This window comes from Girardinichthys multiradiatus, chromosome 13 (assembly GCF_021462225.1).
Source record: "Girardinichthys multiradiatus isolate DD_20200921_A chromosome 13, DD_fGirMul_XY1, whole genome shotgun sequence".
Lineage (NCBI taxonomy): Eukaryota > Metazoa > Chordata > Actinopteri > Cyprinodontiformes > Goodeidae > Girardinichthys > Girardinichthys multiradiatus.
In genome coordinates this window covers 24,368,411-24,389,819 of record NC_061806.1, presented here as the reverse complement: position 1 = coordinate 24,389,819, position 21,409 = coordinate 24,368,411, and the positions used below count along the sequence as shown (strand labels likewise).

Here is a 21,409-nt window from a genome sequence, read left to right as displayed (position 1 = left end):
TCTATTAATGATGAGAAATAAGCTGTTCTAGCTTGGTGAAGTGTCTTTTTATACAACAGTAGGCTATTTTTCCAGATTAAGTAGGAATCCTCTAGGTGTGTAGAGCGCCATTTTCTCTCCAATTTTCTAACATTGTGCTTTAAAGTACGCAGCTCTGAATTAAACGAAGGAGCCTGCCTCCTATTAATGATTACCTTCTTTTTCAAGGGGGCTGCATCGTCTAATGCATCACGCAATGATGAAGAAACACTATGAACAAAAGAATCAATTTGTGAAGGGGCAGAAACAGAATTATTGCCCTCCACTGTGCTTTTCAGTGATAATGAGGAAATTAAAAATGGAACAGATTCTTTAAAGGTTGTTACAGCATCGCCTGATAATGATCTACTATAATGAAATTTTCTTTCAGGTGTGGAGTACTCGGTTAAATTAAACTCAAAGGTTATTAAGAAATGGTCAGACAGGACAGGGTTATGAGAGAATATTGTTATGTCTTTACACTCAATGCCATATGTCAGCACAAGGTCCAGAGAATGAAGACAAAGGTGGGTAGGTTTGTTAATGTGTTGATCAAAGCCAATTGAGTCTAAGATAGCATTAAACGCTATATTTAGGCTATCACTTTCAGCGTCTGAGAAAGTATCTCATAATTATGAAATAGTTATCTCATAATTATGACTTTGTTAATTTTTGTTGATTTGATAAAGTTTAACATTGCCCTTCTTGTAAATTCTGAAATAAAAATTATCCCTAGACATGAACTTTAAAAAATGTACAAAGGAACTGCTAAGTGGAAGACCACGCACGCTAATGATTTGGAGGACTTCACAAAACATGAGTCTGCTCTCTGACCAATAAGATATATATTTGCCTTTTTTTAATTATTTATTGGCATTAAAATGAATATTTTGTTGTCCTAATTATGAGATACAAGTTGATACATTTTTTTTTCATCATGATGGTGGAAATGGGCTTCCATAATAATTAACAGAATTCAAAAGAGGACTGATTTTAGCATATATTTAGATTTAATATATATCTTAATAACCAGATGTGTAGCAGGCACTTTTTTGGATCTTACCCGAAACAGATGGGATTTCTTTTATTGAAATGATCCTTTAAGTGAGCAAATTGCAGCTAAACTACAGTGCCTTCTCAATATATTTATATTGCCTAAACCTTTTCACATTTGGGTACATTTCACTTACAAACTTCAATTTTATTTGATTGACCAACACAAAGTAGCACATAGTTGTAAAGTGATAGAAAATTAATTGTATGCAGATTATCTCTGAACTTCAATTTCCAAGACTTGCCACAGACTTTCAATTGGATTTTGGTCTGGACTTTGACTGGGTCATCCCCACAGGATGATTCTGCCAATACCATGTTTTATCATGGTGATCCTATGTTCAGGGTGATGTGCAGTGTTAGTTTTCAAAGGGCGCATTTTACATACAGTGCAAAAAGTTCAATCTTTCCCTCATGTGACCAGAGCCCCTGCCATATGTTTGCTGTTACCCTAATGTGGCTTATTGCAAACTGCAAACAGGAATTTGTATGACTTTGTTTCTTAACAATTTACTTGTTGCCACTCCTTTATAAAGTCCAGATTTGAAAAGTGTACAACTAACAGCTGTTCTCATGACAGACACTACTACCTAAGTTGTTGAATCTCTGAAGCTCATCCAAAGTTACCATGGGTCTCTTGGCTGCTTCTCTGATTGATGTTCTCCTTTACCTGGTCTATCAGTTTAGGTGGTCGTTGTTATGCTCTCTAACAAACCACTGAGGCCTTCACAGAACAGCTGTACTTAAGATACTGAGATGAGTTTTTTCAAAGGTGGACTTTGTTTACCAAGTAGACTTCTAAAGACTGTTGGTTGCCCTGGATTTTATTTAGGGGTATTTTAGTAAATGGGCTGAAAACAAATGCATGACACTGATTTTTATTTTTTAAAGATTTTATAAAAGCATGTTTAATTTTCCTCATACTTCACAATTATTTACTACTTTGTGTTGGTCTATCACATATAATCCCAAGAAAATACATTATGGTCTGTTGTAACATGAAAACAATATGAAAAAGTTAAAGATACTTATCCAAAGCCCTGTATTTCTAGAATTCCCTTTAACTGTTTAGGGAAAAAATATGTTTTTTGTTTTTTATTGTTTTGCTCTAATGATTCACCTAAATCTTTGCCATCATTTCCAGGTAAATCTAATCAATCCTAATTTTCCGTTATTGCAAAAACCATGGAAGACTAATGAGACCAAAGATTGAACGCATCGTCAGGATAATCCTAACTAAGGAAGGTGTTCCTGACCCATGTGCCTGTGTTAGTCATCTTTGAAAAGGAAAATCTGTATTGCTGTCCCACTGTCAGGATGGTCTAGAACCGAGGCATGTTAGATTTTGCCATCTGTTTGTATGGAGGGTTTTCTTTCTTCGTTTGCATTTTGCCTTTCATGTTTTGTCTTTCTCTGGGGTTTAATGTGCCCAAGGCACAGCAATATGTTGATGGACAGCCTCTGGAGAAAGACTTGGTTGACCTTTACAAGTGCATGTTCTCGAAGGCAGCAAGCGGTCGCTGTAATTGGGCTTCATTATCCGACAGTGATATGAGAATGGCTCTTCATCAGTTACAGTTTGTTGGTGCCCAGTCTTCCCTCAGAGAAGCATCATTTTCTCTAAATGATTAACTCCTTGTCATAGTTATCTTGTGTATGAAGGGTTACTAGAGAAAAGTATGAGTTTCACTAAAGTATTTTCCAGGTCCAGGATTTAAATTTTTCCAAAAGGGGAAAATGGAATATAGGTATATGAAAATGATTTCCATCCATTCATCCATCCATCCCTCTGTCCATTTATGTGTCCGTCCAACCGACAGTTTGTTTCTGTCAATCGTCTTTTTTTTCCCATCCATCCGTTCATCTGTCTGTCCATCCCATCTATCCATCCATCCATCTCTCTATCCATCCATCTTTTTTCAACCATCCATTTGGCCATCTGTTTGTTTGCCCGTCCGTTTGCACCTCCATCCTTCCATATTTTAAGCATGTGCACAATAAATTCTGCCATAAATTCATGGTAAACCTTTGTATTTATACAGTATTAATGGCCTAAGACGGGATAAACTCATTCGTGGTCAGTTTGGTTCTGCAAATTATAACTTGGAAAAACATTTAGGAACCTGTGAACCATGGCATGGTATGTTGTGCACAGAAGTTTAAGATCAATCTGAGGCCTCGAACGGTGGCTCTGAATCTCCTGTACGATAACTGAACCCAGTTAGTTAGGTTAGATGTTGTTCTGAGGTTCAATCCATTCAGCTGCTGCAGCTATGCCACATACACCACATACCACAGACAGGCAGACGGGCTGGGCTGGGCTGGGCCCCACTCAGGAATGGGTTGGTGGGTCGCTGAGGGCTGCTCGGTTTGAGGTGGAGAGGGTGGGATCATAGTGGGTGTGGGATTCAAATTTAATATCATCTGACTTGATTTTCAAACCCCTTGAAAAGAAACTTTCCACCATGAACCCTACTTGCATCCCCACCTTAAAAAAACTCTCCACACAATCTGTCAGTTTAGGCATAAAGAATCACAAACGGCAGCTATTAGGACAACAGGAGCCAGACAGGCCCGTTTTCTCTGTGTCTCCCTAATGAGCACCATAAAGAGCACACGGCATCAATATTTCAGTGCTGGCACTAGGAAGGCATCTACGTCTCCCTTTTATGAGCTTCACAGAGGTGTTCTGTTTTGCAAGGCTGTCACTTTGATCAAATGTGACTTTAGGAAGGTCAAAAACCAGAAACCTGGAGTCCTGGTGAATTACACATTCAGAGATGGGTTACCCAGCACTACTTTAGCCTATCTGGTTGTTTTGTAAATTTTTAGCTTAGCTCGACACCTGCTTCTGTTGTGTACTCATTTTGTGTTGTTTTGGGTAAATAATACGTAATTTAGACTTCCCTGTATGTGTATTCCTGTGATTATAATTGTAATTTTAGAAAACGTAGATGCAACAAAAAAATTTAAAGAACTAACAGATACTGATCTAAAGTGAAGAAAAGAAGAAAATTGATGTTCAGATCACAGTAAAACTGCTCCAGGATCTAATGTGGATCCAGTCTCGTCTGAAATGTCGACATTCTACCTCACAGAGAGTTAGCTAGATGTTGATAGAATAGTTCATTCTTTCTGTGCTGATCTGTGGAGGATAACTTCAGGCTAGGGCTGCTAACTGAAATCCTCTCCAGAGGAGATCTAACCCAGTCTGATGGTACCTCAGTAAGGAAGCCTCCCACTGGGTCACAGTCTGGGGCGACATAGCCTGCAGGTACACATCTGTAGCTGGTTTGCTTCAAAACACTTCTGGATTGTTTGTCCTGTCATTTTTGGGATTTATCTTTATATAAAAATATATAATTTCCATCTTTATTTTTACTTTTGTTTCTGTTTTTGTAATTTCAACTGTTTGAGATTAAAAATCTTATTAGACTGCTGTTTACTTCAGTTACATTTCCCCTAGTTTGTCATTTTGCTTAAAGACTGACTTAATTTCTATCCTCAGGTGGATGAGCTGTACGAAGCTTTCTGTATCCAGAGCCGCCTGAGAGACGGTGCCATCAGGATGAAGCAGGCTTTCTCCTCCTCTCCCTCCACCAAAGGCACCAAAGAGAGCATTGCAGAGGTCAACCGTCGGTACAAGGAGTACACTGAGGTACTGTGAACATTGCTGGCTCCTACTATGAAAATTCTATAAAATAAGACTTGTAGATACATATGTAAGAATTATGATTATTGATTAATTAATATTCATCGAGAATTATAATTTAAAATCATAATTTGAAAAAAAGTTATTTCTTAACCAAAAAATCATTACTTACGAATAGAAATTACAGATGTCCTCTGGTGTTGTGATTATGGGATCAAAGCTCTTTAATAATTAAAATTAGCTATTGATCATTAATAATTGATAAATTATTAACCATAACCACATAATGTCACTGTTTATTCAACAGCTTCACCGAGGGTGGAGGAACTTCAACCTTGTTTTGACAGATAACCACTCTTGCACAAAATATATATATATATATATATATATATATATATATAAAGATTTATTGAAGCCAAATAATCCTGATATACCATTATTCTGGTCCAAAAACCTTCACCTAACTAACAAGCACCATTCTACACAAAGGGGATAAAAATGACTACCTAAAAATAATTAAAAAAAGAAAAATATATGCGCATTTAGTGTCTATGAAGATCAAACCAGCAATTTTATGGACAGAATGTGCAATTTGGGTTAAATGGCAAGAGAAATCCTCCAGGTGTGCTGATACCTTAGATTAACTACTGGTGATTCTAAATCACCTTAACTATGCCTCATCCTGCCCAGACCTCTAAATGTACCTATCCAATTTAATATAAAAGAACGAAATTACTTTGACGTTAATTTCTTCTCTTCACCAGTTGAGTCAGGTCTGAAGAAAAACGAGGGAGGGGGGGATCACGCGTCCGTGATCAACTCAAGAAAAAGAAAACGGTAATTTCTCATCTGTCCAGGAGGGGAAAATATGAAGAACCGTTTAGTCGACTGAATCAACAAGGAGGAAACTCTTCCCCTTGGAAATAAAACCTCTGTGGGTTTTTCACCTGCGCTGGATGTCGGCGTGGTCTTCGATCGATTATGAATCTTCTGACCTTGTTGTATCAGACAGATTTCCAGCTTTCAAGCTCTTCCAGGAATGGCCTTGTGGAGCAAAAGTTCACCTGCGAGCTTTGCCTCTCCAGATATGCGCCTCCGTTGCGTCATCCCGTGAGACACGCGGGAAATGGCAACGAAACCTTTTGTTTTTTTGGCGGATATATAATCCCAGTGACGTCAGAGCTGCGATGTCTGTTGAGCTGCGCATGTCAAACTGTGCAACCAAAATGGATGACTCCAACAAACAAGATTGCTGTAGTTGCAGTTCCTTAAATAGTATCCATACCCTTCATATACTTAATAAAAGACAAGTATTATGAGGTTTACCTTATCTTTTTCATTTTAAGAAAATTGTAATTTGTGTGCATCTTTGAATTTTAAGCTTCCATCTGCATCAACTGCGTTTGTTTCTGGGCAAAATTTGTATCTTGCTTCAATTGCATCTTAAGAGCGACACAATATCTTTCTTAGGGCCACACCACCCCTCTGATTATAGAGCAACACAAAGTAGTGCGTAATTTGGAAGTGGAAAGACAAATTTCATGGAGAACTGTTAAGTCTGTCATCTGAAATTCAAGAAAGTATGATATTGATGCAAACTAACCAAAACATGACTGTCCACCTAAACTGACAGGCTAGGCAAGTAGAGCGTTAATTACCATGGTAACTCTGGAGTGGCTGCAGAGATCCTCAGCTCAAGTGAGAAAATCTTTTGACTGGACAACTAATAAACATGCATGGCACAAATCTGGCCTTTATGGAGGAAGGGCATTAAGAAAACCATTGTTGAAAGGAAGCCAGACTTACTGTTTGTTGTAAGCCATGTAAGGGTGATGGCAAAAATGTGCTAAAAGGAGCTCTGGTCAGATGTCAAAATTAAACTTACATGCAAAACACTTTATGTAGACTAACACTCCACCTTTCCTGAACTAAAACATGGCGCTGGCAGTATAATCCCAGGGGTATTTTTCAGCAGGGACAGGGAAGCTGGTCAGAGTAGATGGGAAGGTGGATGGAGCTAAATACAGGGCAATCCTCAAAGAAAAGCTTTTAAAGGCTGCAACAGTCTTGGGTGGAGGTTCACCTTCCAGCAGGACAACTCTAAAAGTACATTCAGAGCTAGATTGTAATAGTTATAATTGGATCAAAGCATATCTCTGTGTTAGAATGGCCCAGTTACACCAAAAGCTAATCAGGAACTGATGATCAACAGATCCAGTCTGACTGAGCTTGAGCTATTTGGCGATGAAGAATTTCCATCATACCCCAGAAAATGGTTCTACAAAGTATTGACTCATAGGCTGAATGCATGGCACACTCTTCCAATTTTTTGGCATAAAGGTTTAACATTTTTTCTAATCTCTCCACAATTAGTTCCATGTACTTTAGTTAATATGTTTGTCTATTAACCAAAGTATATGGAAGTTTTATGTTACCTCAGTGACTTTCGTATGAATGACGTATGAATCATTCATGCATAAAAAAGGCAGACAGCTCTGCAAAGAACCAAGAAACTGTCTGAGAGACACAGTTGTTCCAATTCTTCATCCCATCTTTCTTTCTTTGCTTATTTTGTTGCACATTTTGTAATTGTGTTCAAGCCTTACATTTTTTACCCACATGTCTACTGTCCTCATTTTGGGCATTTTCACCAATGTGCGTCTGTTCCACTGAGTCAAAGTTAAGGATATAAGGGTCGTTCTGAATGTGTATTACTGTTTACATCACACTTGGCAACAGCTACAATACATTATAGAGACTACTATTTACCCTAATTTTTACACCTCTACATAGAGCCCTTTAATCCCCCAAAACACACACCTGTGTCCTCACCTATCCATAATGGCACAGAGGAGTCTTCCTCTGCAGTCTGGTATTGATTCAAGAGATAACCTGATTGTCCCTCTTCTTGTTTTCTGTGAGTCCTCTTGTTTAACCCTGTTTTCTTTTATTTGATCTAGAACATGAGTGCTTTCGAGAGCGAACTGGAGAATTTGCTGGGGGAGTTTCACATCAAAATGAAAGGTGAGATGACTCAAAGGAAAAGTCTCTAAATGATTATTTTGGCTTATTTTAGGCAGGGTTTAGTTTTATATGCAAAAAACTTTTGTATTTTCTAACTTAAATATCTCGATTATCCTCCAAAAATGAGCTTCTAACTTTAAAAAGATAATAAAAAGTGGAAACTGTTTATTATCTTTTGTGAATAAGGAGTAAATATGAAAAATAAACATTTCATTTTTTTATTGCATGAAATGTACAGTAATTTGTCCTGAATTTCGAGACTTGTAGCTGCATGCACATAATTTGGCTCATCGTCCCATCCCATTTTTTTTTACCTTTGATAGGATTGGCAGGCTTTGCTAGGCTCTGTCCTGGAGACCAATATGAGGTAAGCATATTTTCATTTTCCATTTCCTCCAAATTCAAATTTCCTACTAAAATGAAAAATTTGAAATCTCACCAAGTTTAGTTTAGATTCTTCAATATTAGGTGATATATAGTTTTAGTTGGGGGTTTTCATACAGATGCCACTTGTTTCAGATCTATTTTGACTTTGTTCTTGCATTTTATTAATATTTAATAAGTTTGACTGAACTGAACTGTTTGGATTTTTTTCAACAAATTGAAATAAGTTTAAAATTTTATATAATTTAAGGGGTATGTATGATTTTTACTGTAATTCTTGCCAGTTTTGTAGCTTACAATAATTATATTAATTTCAATTTCCAAAATCAGGAAATTTGTTTTAAAAAGCATGAAAAACAAATGAGCAAGTTAGCTGAGAATGCAGCCAAAAGCTGCTGAACAGTGATGACATTACTTTTTTAAAGCAGAACTCTGCTCTCAGTGTATGTCAACCCAAGCCATATGTACTAATAACGAAGTCACCATCTCAAATTTGACTTTATAAAGTGATGATTTATATGGTCATTAATACAATGAGGGAAAAAAATGGTTTATGCTCAATACAAGTTTATTTACATAACACCATTCTCACACAAGGAAATCCAAAGTGCTTTACAGGATATCAAAGAAAGACAAATGACAAAGTCTAAAGGCATTGCAAAAAAGAAATGGATGTTTAAATAGATATATTTAATAATAACATTATAATTTTAATAACATTATAATTTAACAGAAAGGCATTAATCAGATTCTTTGATCAAAAGCTGCTGTAAACAGGGCGCTGGGTGGCTCAGTTGGTGCCACCATGTGCAGAGACCAGTTGTCCTGGGTTCGATTCCTGGTGTCAGGACATTTGCTGCATGTCATCCCCATGCAGCAAATTTATTTCAGCCCGAGACCATTTAGTGCTAAATACACCATAGTAGCATTTTAAAATCTAGTAGTCAGGTAGACTTTGCAATTGCTGTTTTTCCTTTGGTTCTGACCAGAATTCTTACTCTGGTGCCCATGGGCGTCAGAATATGGGGGAATGAAAAGCAGTTAAAATACTCAGTCTGCAGCTACAGTCTTTCATCTGGCTCAGACACTAAAGCAAAGCAACATGGCTAGAGCTATTTTTTATGGATAAAGATGAAGAAGTACTGTTTGGAGGGAGCAGTGAAATTTAAGGTCACATAAAAACGTTTAATCAGCTTAATCTTACCTGATAAACTTTATGATCACAAACAAGACCCAGGGTTGCCTCTGTGGTCTGAGTGTTGATTTCCCAGCTTGAGCTATCAAACCTTGTCCTCTTCCTTTAGATTTTGGTTGTTTCTTTCTTTAAATCAACAAACCAATTGTTTCATAACTCTGGGACAAAAGGTGCTTCTGTTTTTTGTGGATGAGGAGAAATCTAGCCTCTAAACCTGTTGAGTTCCACAGAGCTCACCATTGTTCCTTGCCCAAGATGATCTTTGTCGCAAAAATGTCTGTTATATCCTTTTTCTGTTCTTGTTGTTGTTCCTATAAGTCGCCACACATCCATTCGAGATATCCAAAATTGTCTATTTATGTCAAGAAAACAATCTGCTTTTTTGGTCTACCATCTTTGTCATGGAAGGCTACAAGACTGTGCCTTTACAGATACTATGTCATCATGCATATATTGAGGTGCTTACTGTTTTAGGCTGTTTGAAGTGTTTTAAAGGTACTTATGCTTTGAAAACCAATTAAAAACACTGACTGTGATTTTGTATACTGTATGTTTCATGCTTTAGAGATTTTTCTGTTTTTTATCTCTAAAGTATAGTTGCTCTTTGAGTAACTTCTGCCTTTTTTCCATTTAATCAGACGCTTGAAAGCAATTTTTAAGGGCTTGGCCATATCAGGGTGTCCACTCTATTAAGTTAAATGTTGGCCTATTTTCTTATTTTTGGTACTTATTATTATTATTTACACAATGTCTACTTTTTTAGGGCCTCATAAAATAAACTTTTCCAACAAGCAGTTCATATTCATTTCTCACTTCCTTTCTCTGGGATTTGTCATGCTGTCGGATGGCTGTTGCTTAGTATCTCTATCTCATATTATTTACTGTATTCCCTACATCTTTACTTTCCACAAAAACTCAACAGAGAACGCGATGAAACACAATCCCTAAACACATGAGCAGCCTCTTGTTTTGTCTGTGACTCACACAGCTCCACACGTTACACATGCCGGTAGAAATTGATAGTCGCAGTTGTAATTTGTTCTAGAAATGCCAACTTCTTGTAAGATGGGGTGAAAGGAGAGTAATCACTCTCAACCTAAGTGAAGGGTGTGGAGACTCTTGAAAGGTCATTCAAAAGGTTGACCTTTAAATGTGAGAGTATGGCAATTTATTTTCGAAAACAAAACCCTGACAATCCGTGATCAATATCCATTTACATATAAATGTGTTTCAAGAATATTTTTGAACTTGTCATCTTCTTCTATTGTGAAAATTGCAAATTTGAAGATCACGGAAGATTGGCAGTTTCTTAAACAGACTATCTAAATTTAAATCAAAGCCGTTGCAAAACAATCCCAGGCTTCAGAAAAGAGAAAAGCAAACAAAAACACAGAATGAAGGCTTGTTTAACAAAAGGAACAAAGTGACAAAGATGGCCCTCCTTCACCAAAAAGTATGATTGATGCTGCCTGGAATATATGTTTTAAAATCAAATATTCTGAAGATCAGAGAAAAACAGCAAGGTGCTGAGGCCTTTCAAAGTTTGAGCAACATCCACACCCTTTGTTGAGTAAAAAATGACTTAATGCAAAGCTTGCTAGGAATTTGCTATTCAGCAGCTTTAAATAATAATTTCATTTGACGTTTTTAGGTGCCAAAAAGGCAAGTCATAGAAGCAAATGTACAACTTCACAATGGCTGCCAGAGTTAAATTGATAACTGTTAATGATTTGGACTGAATGGTGTTTATTAATATTCCTAAATTAAAGTGGATAAATAATGCCTCCCCATGACCTGATGTGTCATATTCTAATATGTAGTCAATCCTCGCAGGATGAATTTTTGACACATGGGGGGGAAGACTTCTCTAATTCTAACCCTAAGATGTTCATTCAAGCTCATGTCATTATCAGCATCCATGTCTTCCACCAGGGTCCGAGCGCCAAAAGAAAACAAACATCAGCTAATACACTTCTCTAATTGCCATCTCTATGTTTCTCTCATTTGTGAGTCTTTCCAGGTTTAATTGTCAAGTCTGCTTAAATATACCTGTTTTTGTTGTCTGTCCAATTTCAATTCGATTTAAACTAATTACATCACTCTTATACCGCATGTTAACTTGCATTGATCAAGGTGCGTAAACAATTATCAGAAATTATGGAAGTTTAGTTAAGCGAAAAAAGTGGATGGTCAAAAGATGAAGTCACTGCTGACTTTCTTATAACTTGTTTATTTCTGATGAAGTAACACCAATACAGCATAATGTCTGCAGGGTTTATAATCCATTTTGTTCCGCCCCCTTTTGGTTTTATCCAAAAAGGGGTAGGGTTTTGTAATCTACATTTGCTAAGGTTAAATTAGTACTTCTCATCCTTATAGTTACTTTATTGCACATGTTCTTATAGCCACAAGCAAGAGGTCAGCTAACTAACATCCCACAAGGTGGGTTAGCGGGAATCATCCATCCATCCATCCGTTTTCTATACCCGCTTATCCATGCAGTCATGTGGGGACTGCTTTTCTCCCAGTATCTCCCACAGTTTTTTTTTTTACTTTAGTCAAGCAAACAAATAACAATAATGGAATGGTTAGAATTGTTGCAACTCATGACTTCCTCATACCATATTTATTTTTGATGTGAAACCCATGAAAGTGTACAAAATGACTGCATAAAACAGCTCCCACAGTTTATAGCCCTGTTTTTCCTGCCCCCTTTTGGTTGCATCTAAAAGGCAGCGAAGCTTTTCCTGAGAATAGGAAAGTCAAACGTGTTGTTTAAGTCCTTACACTTCATTGCAGCTGCAAGTAAGAAGTCATGTGGTGAAGATGGTTAAATATTTTTGTAACTACAATTGTGGATATTACACTGAGAAGCTGGTAGAGGTCAAATAAGCCAATATACTGTGTCATGATTGTATTCAAGTAATCACAAAATTGAATGAAGAAAAATACAAAAAAGCTTAGTTTCTGTTTTCTTGTTTTTTTGTCACTTCCAACAGATTTTCATGCGGTACGGTCGGCAGCGCTGGAAGCTGAAGGGGAGGATCGAAGTGAACTCGAGGCAAAGCTGGGATGGAGACGAGATGGTCTTCATGCCCCTCATCTCTGATCTCATCAATATCAAAGTACTGCAGACCAACATGGTTGTAAAACACAGAGCGGAGATAGTAGACTCTCACTCCCTGTGGTTGGGGATTAAAACGTGTGTTTGCGTTCATCAGGTGACCGAGCTTAAGGGTTTGGCCACTCACATGCTGGTGGGCAGTGTCATCTGTGAGACCAAGGAGCTGTTCACAGCCATGCCCCAGGTAGTGGCTGTGGACGTCAATGACCTGGGAACAATTAAACTAAACCTGGAGGTGACATGGTAGTAAGTAGATCTTTGTAAGAACTCTCACTGTAGCTCGGTGTCCATAATCATAACATCATATTTTCTAATAAAATACAAAGAGTGTTTCCAGTGTCGTTTTACCAATTTAATTATGCTAAACTTTAAATCAATCTTAGTGAGTTAGGTTGTTTATCCACAGCATATGGAACAATTTGCTGCATAGCAGAGCTTTGGGATGGAGCCAATGTTTATTTTGATCCCTTTAGAGTCTTTTACTGGACATGCCATATGCTCACTTCATGTTCAGAACGCCCACAACAATTAGATACTGCAAGCACAGTGTTTGAATGTCTTATTCTGTCCTGCCACCTTATGGAGAAGTATTGCCTTTGCAGAAAGTTGGCAGTTCATTCTTGAAATCCGATCCGTTAAATCATAAGGAGTAGTTAAATTTTCTTTCACCCACACAGCCCCTTCGATGTCGAAGATCTGACCCTGTCATCAGGCAACTTGAGCAAAGCTGCAGCTCTCCAGAGACGAGTCTCAGTCTACAGCCAGGGTACACCGGAGACCCCCACCTTCCAGGACAGCTCCTTCTTTGTAAGTCCAAACACAACTCTGTCTGGCTTTGTGTGTCGTTTTTATTTGTTATAGTATTTTGGGATCCTTCCACAATAACCTGACCAGCTGTGTTGCATCACACCATCATCATCGTTACACTAACCCTCTTCCATCCTGTTCCATATTATAACGCCCTTCTGTGTCTCATAATCCTGCTTTTGCTCATACCCCAAACACCCCTCTCCCACATCCCTGTGTGCACTGTGTAAAGAAGTGGCAGCCATATCCCGTCGAGCGCCAGCGCCTCTCCTTCCTCCACATGCTGCGAGAAACGCTGCTGGAGAAGCTAAGGCGCAGCCGCTCTTTTGGTGACCTGGCCGCACTCCGGCCAAGGCCCAGATCCAGTCTGGAGGTCTATGTGAGTGTGTTGAGTGCCCTTGATTGATCCACCCACCCCCCCCCTCCCAGCTGTGTGTTCCTCTACCTAACTTAGAGGGTTGAGATGTCAGTCTGCAGAATTGCATGTATGTCGGTTTGCTTGTGGATCTGATTGACATGCTTCTAGCCATCATTACTGTTCAGTGCTGGTGAGAAACTTGCATACACTCAGTAAGGGCATGAATGTTATATTTATTTAGGGCAGCCTTAATTGGTTGGGAAACCCAACCGTGTCAAAGTTTCAACCATCTGAACCCAAAAGGTCAGCTTCAGATTACATAAACCTAATAAAAATAACTCGGGAACAACTAAGACTTCAACCTGCTACAAACTGATAGATGCTGTCACCCCAGTCTCACCGTCCACAGTGAAGTGAGGTTTACATCAACATGGACAAGGAGCTGATCGAATCGAATGGACCTTTTTTGACCTAATTAAACAATCCATTGTCCGGCATGGTGATGGCAGCATCACTCTGAGGGGCCGTTTTTACTGTCAGTCATATTAGTGCAATTCACAAAGTGGATGGAACAATCTAGAATAAGTACTACCTCAAAATATTTACTTCAGAATAACATCTAGATGATTGAGGTTTTAACACAACTGAACCTACCAAGGTGACATTTACTCCAAACACAATTGATATTAAAAATCATAATTCGTTTTGTTGTGTAATCTCTCCATCCTGGAAGAAACAATGGTTTACATGTATCATAAAGCTTAAAATCAATAGAATATACATGCCAATGATGATGTATCTAAATGACTCACCAACATCACTTTGTGACTCTGTCTTGACTAAATAATTTTAGTCAAAGGTCTTTCAAAAAAAGAGTTAAAGTTGTTGTTTCTGATTGTTTCTGTCTAGATGCCCAGATTTCAAGCTATCATGCTGTCTTCTATGTTTTTGTTTTAAACATTGACTCCTTACTTTCCCTTTTCAGTCTACTTTACCAGATGATATCTTTGAAAATGGTGGCTGCGGCGTGGCCGAGTGCAAACGTCTGTCCTTCACCTTCTCGGACACCTCAGGGTCGTCCCCCAGCCCCGCCCAGAGCTCCTTCTCCCAAAGCCAGTCCAACCCCGAGATCACCGTCACTCCTCCAGACACAGATTTGTTTCCCACCCCTATGCTCCAGACGAGGGAGGACTCCATTGCAGAGGAGCATTTAATGGAGGAAGAGGAGGAAGTGTACGAGGAGGATGGGGAGACGGGTAGCAGAGGGAGCAGAAACAGTGCCAGCCTTGCCAGTGACGAAGCAGATGTTGCAGACTCAGAGTGGGAGCGCACAGAGTCCCAGCGCAATTCCATCTCCAACTGTGGCTCAGCTGTTCCATCCCTGTGTTCGGATGGACACCTGTCCATGGTGGCTCCAGAGGACGTTTTCCTGGATCACGGCGACGAGCTGAAGCCAGTGGAGCTGGACACAGAAGAGCCGGGAAACCTGACCAGGCAGCTTGTGAAGAGGCTGACGTCTTCAGAAATCGTCTCACCTGCTGGGAGCTCAGCTGAGGGTGGAGGGAGCCTGGGCTGGGCGGGAGAGGGGAGCAGGGCTTTCCTGGAAAGCAGCCTGGAGGAGGCCATCCACAGCCTGCTGATAAAGCTGGAGTCACTCACCCATCGCTGCAGGGAGCTTCAAGACCTGGAGCAGGAAGTGATGCGCCTGGAGGATCTCCTCAAGGTGCTAATCATGTCAAGCAGTTTGAAGGACTATTATCTATTATGTGAAGTGTTCGGTAAGAGTGATGTTCATGCTCCAGTAAATGCTGCTGTGTCAGAAGGAGGAAAGTTACTCACACTAAATGTTAGTTTAAAAGTATTCATACCCCCCTTGAACTTGAACACTTTTTTATATCTTAAAACCATAAACTTAAAGTTTTTTAAATTTTAGGTGACAGATACAATACAAAATAGCACATAATTGTAAAGTGGCAGGAAAATGACTCAAATAAATACATATTAATAATGAAATAAATAATTAATTTCTAAAATAGAATGACTATTCCAATTACTTTTGTTAGTAGCACTGTTGCCTTGCAGCAAGAAGGTCCTGGGTTCGACTCCCGGCCAGAAAAGCATGACTTTTAGGTCAATTGGTCTCTCTAAATTTCCCTCAGGTATAAATGTGTGTGTGTATGGTTGTTTGTCCTATGTGTGACTCTGTTTTGCCCTGGGAATGACTGACGACCTGTCCAGGGTGTACCCTGGGTCTCGCCCGTAGACTGCTGAGGATAGACACCAGCCTCCCACTATGGAAGAAGCGGTATAGGAGATGAATGAATGAATGTTTTGTCAAAAGAAAAAAATAAATTTTAGCCCCTCTTTACTACAACATTATAAAACTATATCCCAAGCTTTGAACATCCCACAGAGCACTGTTCAGTCCATCAAGACAAGATATGGCCATCTACCTAGACAGGTCAAACCAGGAAATAATCAAAGAAGCAGCAAAAGACCTGCTGGTAATGCTGGAGGAGCTGCAAATTACTGTGTGGGCAGAAAACCACCACCATCATCTTAATCACACAATGCCCTGTGGCAAAACATGGTGGCGGTAGCATCATGATGAGAGGCTGCAACAGACTTGAAACTGGGGCAGAGGTCCACCTTGCAGAAGGACAAACAACTCTAAACATACAGTGAGACCTACAATGGAAGGGTTTTGAGCAAGGTGTATTCATGTTTTAAAATGGCCCAGTCAAAGCTTAGACCTAAATCTAAATTAGAATCTGGGGAAGACTGGAAAATTAAAGTTCAGACACACTCGTGCAGAGAAGAATGGGCAAACATCAATCCCTATATGTGTAAAGCAAGTATAGACGTACCCCTAAAGACCTTTCCTTTGATTGCAGCTAATGGAGGTGTTGACTGCGAGAGGATGAATGCAAATACAACGCACTCCTTTTAGATTTTTAATTTATAAAAATCTTGAAAACCATGTCTCTTTTCATTTTACTTCATAATTATGCATATTGTTTAGTTTTTCATGTCCTTTTTCCAATGTGGGCTCCTGTTCCTCCACAGTGTCGTCTGCCTGGTCACAGAAGTCGGTCGTCCAGCCTCAGCCTGACGGTGGAGAGCGCCCTGGAGAGTTTCGACTTCCTCAACACCTCTGACTTCGATGACGATGATACCGGAGATGACAACATGGGCATTTGTAGTCCCCCACAGAAGTCTCCACCTTTGGATGCAGATCCAGAAAGGATTGAGTGAGTTCTTAGTTAAGAGAACTTAATACATTTAATGTTCTGATTGAACTCAATTTCTATAATTTTCCTTCACCTATTTGTAATAAGAACAGATTAAAAACAAATTATATATTTTGAATGAGATTATCCCAAAAAAGCTGGGAAATACTCCTTTAACATGCTGTTTAATCAGAAGCCAACTTCATGATTGTTTTTGTCAACGATTTGTGAAACATACAAATAATTGAACACATCAGTGTTTTCTACTCCGATGTTCAGTTTGTTAGAAAACCTGAGAGAAACATCTTTCAATGCGAGTGTGGAAAAGTGTGACATTTTAAAATGCTGCCACCCTGTGGTCACTGTTTGTATGTACTGGTTAGGAGCCAGCACCCTGAGGCCAGAGGACACCTGAGTGAAGCCCTGACGGAGGACACCGGGGTTGGAAACAGCGTTGCGGGGAGTCCGATGCCACTCACCACTGGAAACGAAAACCTGGACGTGGCCATCGTCATCCACCTTCAGTATTGCATTCACCTCATCCAGGTAGGTTTCCTCAGTCTTCTGCTGTCATAGTATGAGTTATTTATTGAAGTCTAACACACAATCTTCTGGCAGATTTTGACCAGCAGGGTGGGTTTGTGGCAGCGCCGCAGTGTCCTCCTCAAACTGTCCGGACAGACGCAGCTGCTGGAGGAGCTCGCAGAGATCAGCGTGGACAGGCTGGGAGCCGTCACCTCCGCTGCTGACGGTACAAGCGGGCAAATTATAATCCTGAGTGGAATTGTTTTTGTTTAAATGTATGATCTTATGTTCTTCGACGTTGCTCCTCCCAGTTCTCCCGAACCTCGCGGAGCGCCCCCAGCTGATGACTCTGTGGTCAGAATGCAGTGGGTCTGCGGGGCTTTTCCACACCACACTGGACAGAGTCTTCAAGCACATGAACCAGCGCTACACAGCGGTGCTGCAGGAGAGACACTCACACGGCGCTGACACAGGTTGGCATGTTGCTTGTAGACCAGCAACAGCTTTAATTTAGTTCCTGAGGTAGAACCTCTATCAGTGCCTAACCTTATATGTAGAATGGCTGCAAACAGTTTAAGGTAGAAAAGCTGCATTAAATAAAATCCCTTGAGCTGTTAAAATGCATGATTATGTCTTTCAACTCTTTCAGCAAATTACTGTAAAAATGCACTTTCTTATCTAGAATGATTTGCAAGATATATTTATTTAATCAGCAGCTTTAACTGAGTACCATTTTTAACAGATAATATTTGGAAACATTTGGAATTTGAATAAAAAAAAACTATTTCATTGGGCCCTAAGTTAAATAGCAACACTTCTCACACTAGGTTGCTGTGCATTATATCTGTCCCTGGGCTTTTACAGCTGTTATTTGGATATCACAGGATTTTATTGCATTTAAGTTAAGTTTCTTTAGTTTGTATAATCTTAAGTGTTTGTGTTTTTTGTTTGTGTTTGTTTGTTGAGAAATAAAAATAAATTAAATTAATCAACATTAAGTTACATTTTCACAAAATTAAATGGCTCATTACCCTTAACGCCAAAGAGTAGGACAGCCCAGGGTCACCATCAAACAGTTGTCGGGATAAAGCACCTTTTCTTTTGCTTGTATGTTGTATATAAATTTAGTAAATGGGATTTGCTCATTACCATTTGTTCCAAACCTTTGACTTTATCTAGAAATCAGATCTGGACCTATGAAGCAGAAGCCTGAGGATTCCTGATATAAAGTTGTAACCCTATCTTAATTGTGCTGTTTAATAGACACTGTGAAAAAAGTTCTCAGTGTTCTTACATATTTAGTTATGTGAAAATATGAAACAACGATTCTTGATGAGGCAAAAAAATGGATATTAAGAATATGGCTCATAGACTGACTTGATTATTGCAACTAATTCTAATACTTGATTATTTGTGAATACGTCCATCTGAGCATACACTCATTGGAACCTGAACTATTTTTGCCCAGTAACACCAGACTAGTTCATTGTTTTTAGTTAGCAGTTGTTGGAACGTCGCTGTCCCTTGTGTCTGTTGCAAGATGTGATTAGAGGATCAGCGTAAGGGAAGTACTGTCTCTGGCTACTTGTGGTCTGATTTTCTTTCTCATGTTGAAAAACACAGAGAACCTTTTCAATCCTTGCAATTTTTTGTTTATTTGTGTCTGAAAGGGTTCCAGACATTTTGAAGCAAGGCTGCAGGTGCAATAAGCATAGAGTGGTGTTTAGCTGGCAGAGTAAAGTGTTTCTAAGCCGTTAAGATGGTTTGTCAGCTCCTGTTCGAAAGGAGTTGCCCATTTCACCAACCTTTTCAAAGCATTCATGTAACTTCAATAAATGACATAAGATTGCCGCTTTGGTAACTGAAGACTCTGATATAAAACTGAAACCGTTACAATAAACAATATATTTAAGACGCCGTATTCTTTTTCTTTTCTTTAGTGATTGGCATGGTTGTGGGTGAGATGGTGGACAGGAGCGACCTGGCTGCGGCACACGCTGCTCCTGCTGCGGTGCTGTCCCGGGACGTCCTGACTGTGTTCCAGTTTCACAGCTACATCTTGCAGCACGACGTTCAGGATATGGAGATTCACCTGTTGCACTTGGCCAGAGAAGGTGAGTAGTAACATGTACCTCAAAGCCCATTTTAAAGGTCAGTTTATGTCTTTACATTCTGATATCATAACTCTTTTAATTCTTTAAGTTAAACTAAACAGTGTTTGATCCGTTCACAGGCTTTTGCAGTTAATTAGTGAAGGAAGAATATTCAGTCTTTCTGATGTTTCCTTGAAGGTTTCTGCAATAAACGAATAACATTGAAATAATAATAATAATAATAATAATATATAACCTAAAATATATATATGGATCCTTATCTGTGTTTTTAAAGAAAAGCGTAACCTTTTGAATTCATATGTTTAAGGGCACTTTTGTTTGAAATTTCTGTTCAAATAGTGAAAACAAAATAAAAAGCATTCACAAATATTTGAGTAAAACAAAAGTTAATTAATATGATATATGTATCTGCCAAATTACCCCAAATCAATAACAGATCTTGGTTAACATAATATTTAGCGGACTTCCCATGGAAAAATAGTCATACCCTCTGATATATTTTTTTAACATTTTGTGTCATTAGAATTGCAAACATCAATGTGTTTTGTTGGGTTTTTAGTAAACCAGCAAATAAATGTGAATTGAAATAAAATTCTATGTGGTTTCAACGTTTTTTTCACATAAAAATCTGAAAAACATTGCATGCATTTGTATTCATCCCCTTTTACTCTGATACCGCTAAATAAAATGCATTTAACCAGTTGCCTTCAAATGAGCTTGTTCTCTTGTGTGTAATTTAATCTCTGTATAAATGCAACAGTTCTGTGAAGGTACCATAGGGTTTTTAGAAAGCAAACATCATGAAGACCAGGGACTACAGCAGACAGTTCAGAGCTACATTGGAGTGATTTATTAATGTGTTAGAATGGCCCACCTAAAAGGCAGAAATCTAAAACTTTAATCTGGATTTTGAATGCAAATGTTACCGTTTAAATATGCAAAGCAAGTAGAGACATACTCCAAAGATTTGCAGCTGTAATTGTTTTCATATGGTATAAAATCCAACCTTTGTGCTGTTATTCATCCACAGAGGACTTTGCAGAGGTCCTGTGCAGTGGTGATTACTCTCTGTGTCTAGCACAACTGGTGGAGGTGCCTTGGTCGACTCTCTGGCCTCAAAACAGCACCCTGAGGGCCTTGGCCTCCCTGCTCAACGCAGAAGACCCCCGGGTCAACAAGGCAGCAGCCGACTACCTCTCCTCCGGAGCATCAGACGGAAACTTCAGGACCAGGGTGAGAAGTGCTGACAATAGCCAGGGTTTGCAGCGCGTCTAAGCGGAAGCAGCATTTGAATGTTGTCTTGTTTGTAGGCGGTGGAGTACTACACCCAGGCGCTATCAGAGGCCGGAGTTCAGAGCCAGAGGGCGGCCTGCTCGGCCCTTAGCTGTCTACAGGTCAGAGTCTGATCCCATTATTTATAATCCTTAATCATAATATCTGACAGCAGGTATAAATTTATGGCATGAAAATAGAAAACTTTTACTTGAAAATAGAATTCATTAACCCTGTTTTTATTTGTGTCTGTAGGCAGTGGAGAGCCTTAAAGCAGTCATAGCGCTGTGTGATTCAGCTGATGAGGAGCTGCGCCATGTGGCCATAGAGACCCTGCTCACATTTGGTGAGTGCTGTTGAAGATGCATGGAAATCAATAATTTCAATAATGTTCAAATAAGTGTGTTTATGAGTGAAGTTCTTATTTTCTGGGAACTATACGCTTAAATATGCAGGGTATATATTTTTTAACTGAAAAGTTTCTTGCAGGGACCATTCTTGGTCACTCTATTCGATGCCTCCTACTGGCCAACCAGTGTAAGTGCCGAACAGTAAATATTAATATCCATCCATTCATTTTCTATACCCGCTTCTTCCATACTGGGTGGTGGGGGAGCTGGTGCCTATCTCCAGCAGTTTCAGGCAAGAGGCGG

The 21,409-nt window shown here is 39.2% G+C and overlaps 1 protein-coding gene across 3 annotated transcripts in view; it reads left to right on the top strand.

Moving 5' to 3' along the window:
- The window catches only part of ripor2 (RHO family interacting cell polarization regulator 2), a 99,735-nt gene that overhangs the window by 74,732 nt on the left and 3,594 nt on the right, over positions 1-21,409 (top strand). For all 3 annotated transcript variants that reach the window (XM_047383879.1, XM_047383878.1, XM_047383880.1), the window contains exons 7-21: positions 4,580-4,729; positions 7,684-7,747; positions 8,071-8,114; positions 12,326-12,451; positions 12,548-12,696; positions 13,128-13,257; positions 14,601-15,338; positions 16,682-16,866; positions 17,229-17,391; positions 17,464-17,596; positions 17,682-17,843; positions 19,311-19,484; positions 20,515-20,717; positions 20,795-20,878; positions 21,012-21,102. In XM_047383879.1, coding sequence (XP_047239835.1) covers positions 4,580-4,729; positions 7,684-7,747; positions 8,071-8,114; positions 12,326-12,451; positions 12,548-12,696; positions 13,128-13,257; positions 14,601-15,338; positions 16,682-16,866; positions 17,229-17,391; positions 17,464-17,596; positions 17,682-17,843; positions 19,311-19,484; positions 20,515-20,717; positions 20,795-20,878; positions 21,012-21,102 — 2,596 coding nt within the window. The remainder of the gene's footprint in view (positions 1-4,579; positions 4,730-7,683; positions 7,748-8,070; positions 8,115-12,325; positions 12,452-12,547; positions 12,697-13,127; positions 13,258-14,600; positions 15,339-16,681; positions 16,867-17,228; positions 17,392-17,463; positions 17,597-17,681; positions 17,844-19,310; positions 19,485-20,514; positions 20,718-20,794; positions 20,879-21,011; positions 21,103-21,409) is intronic.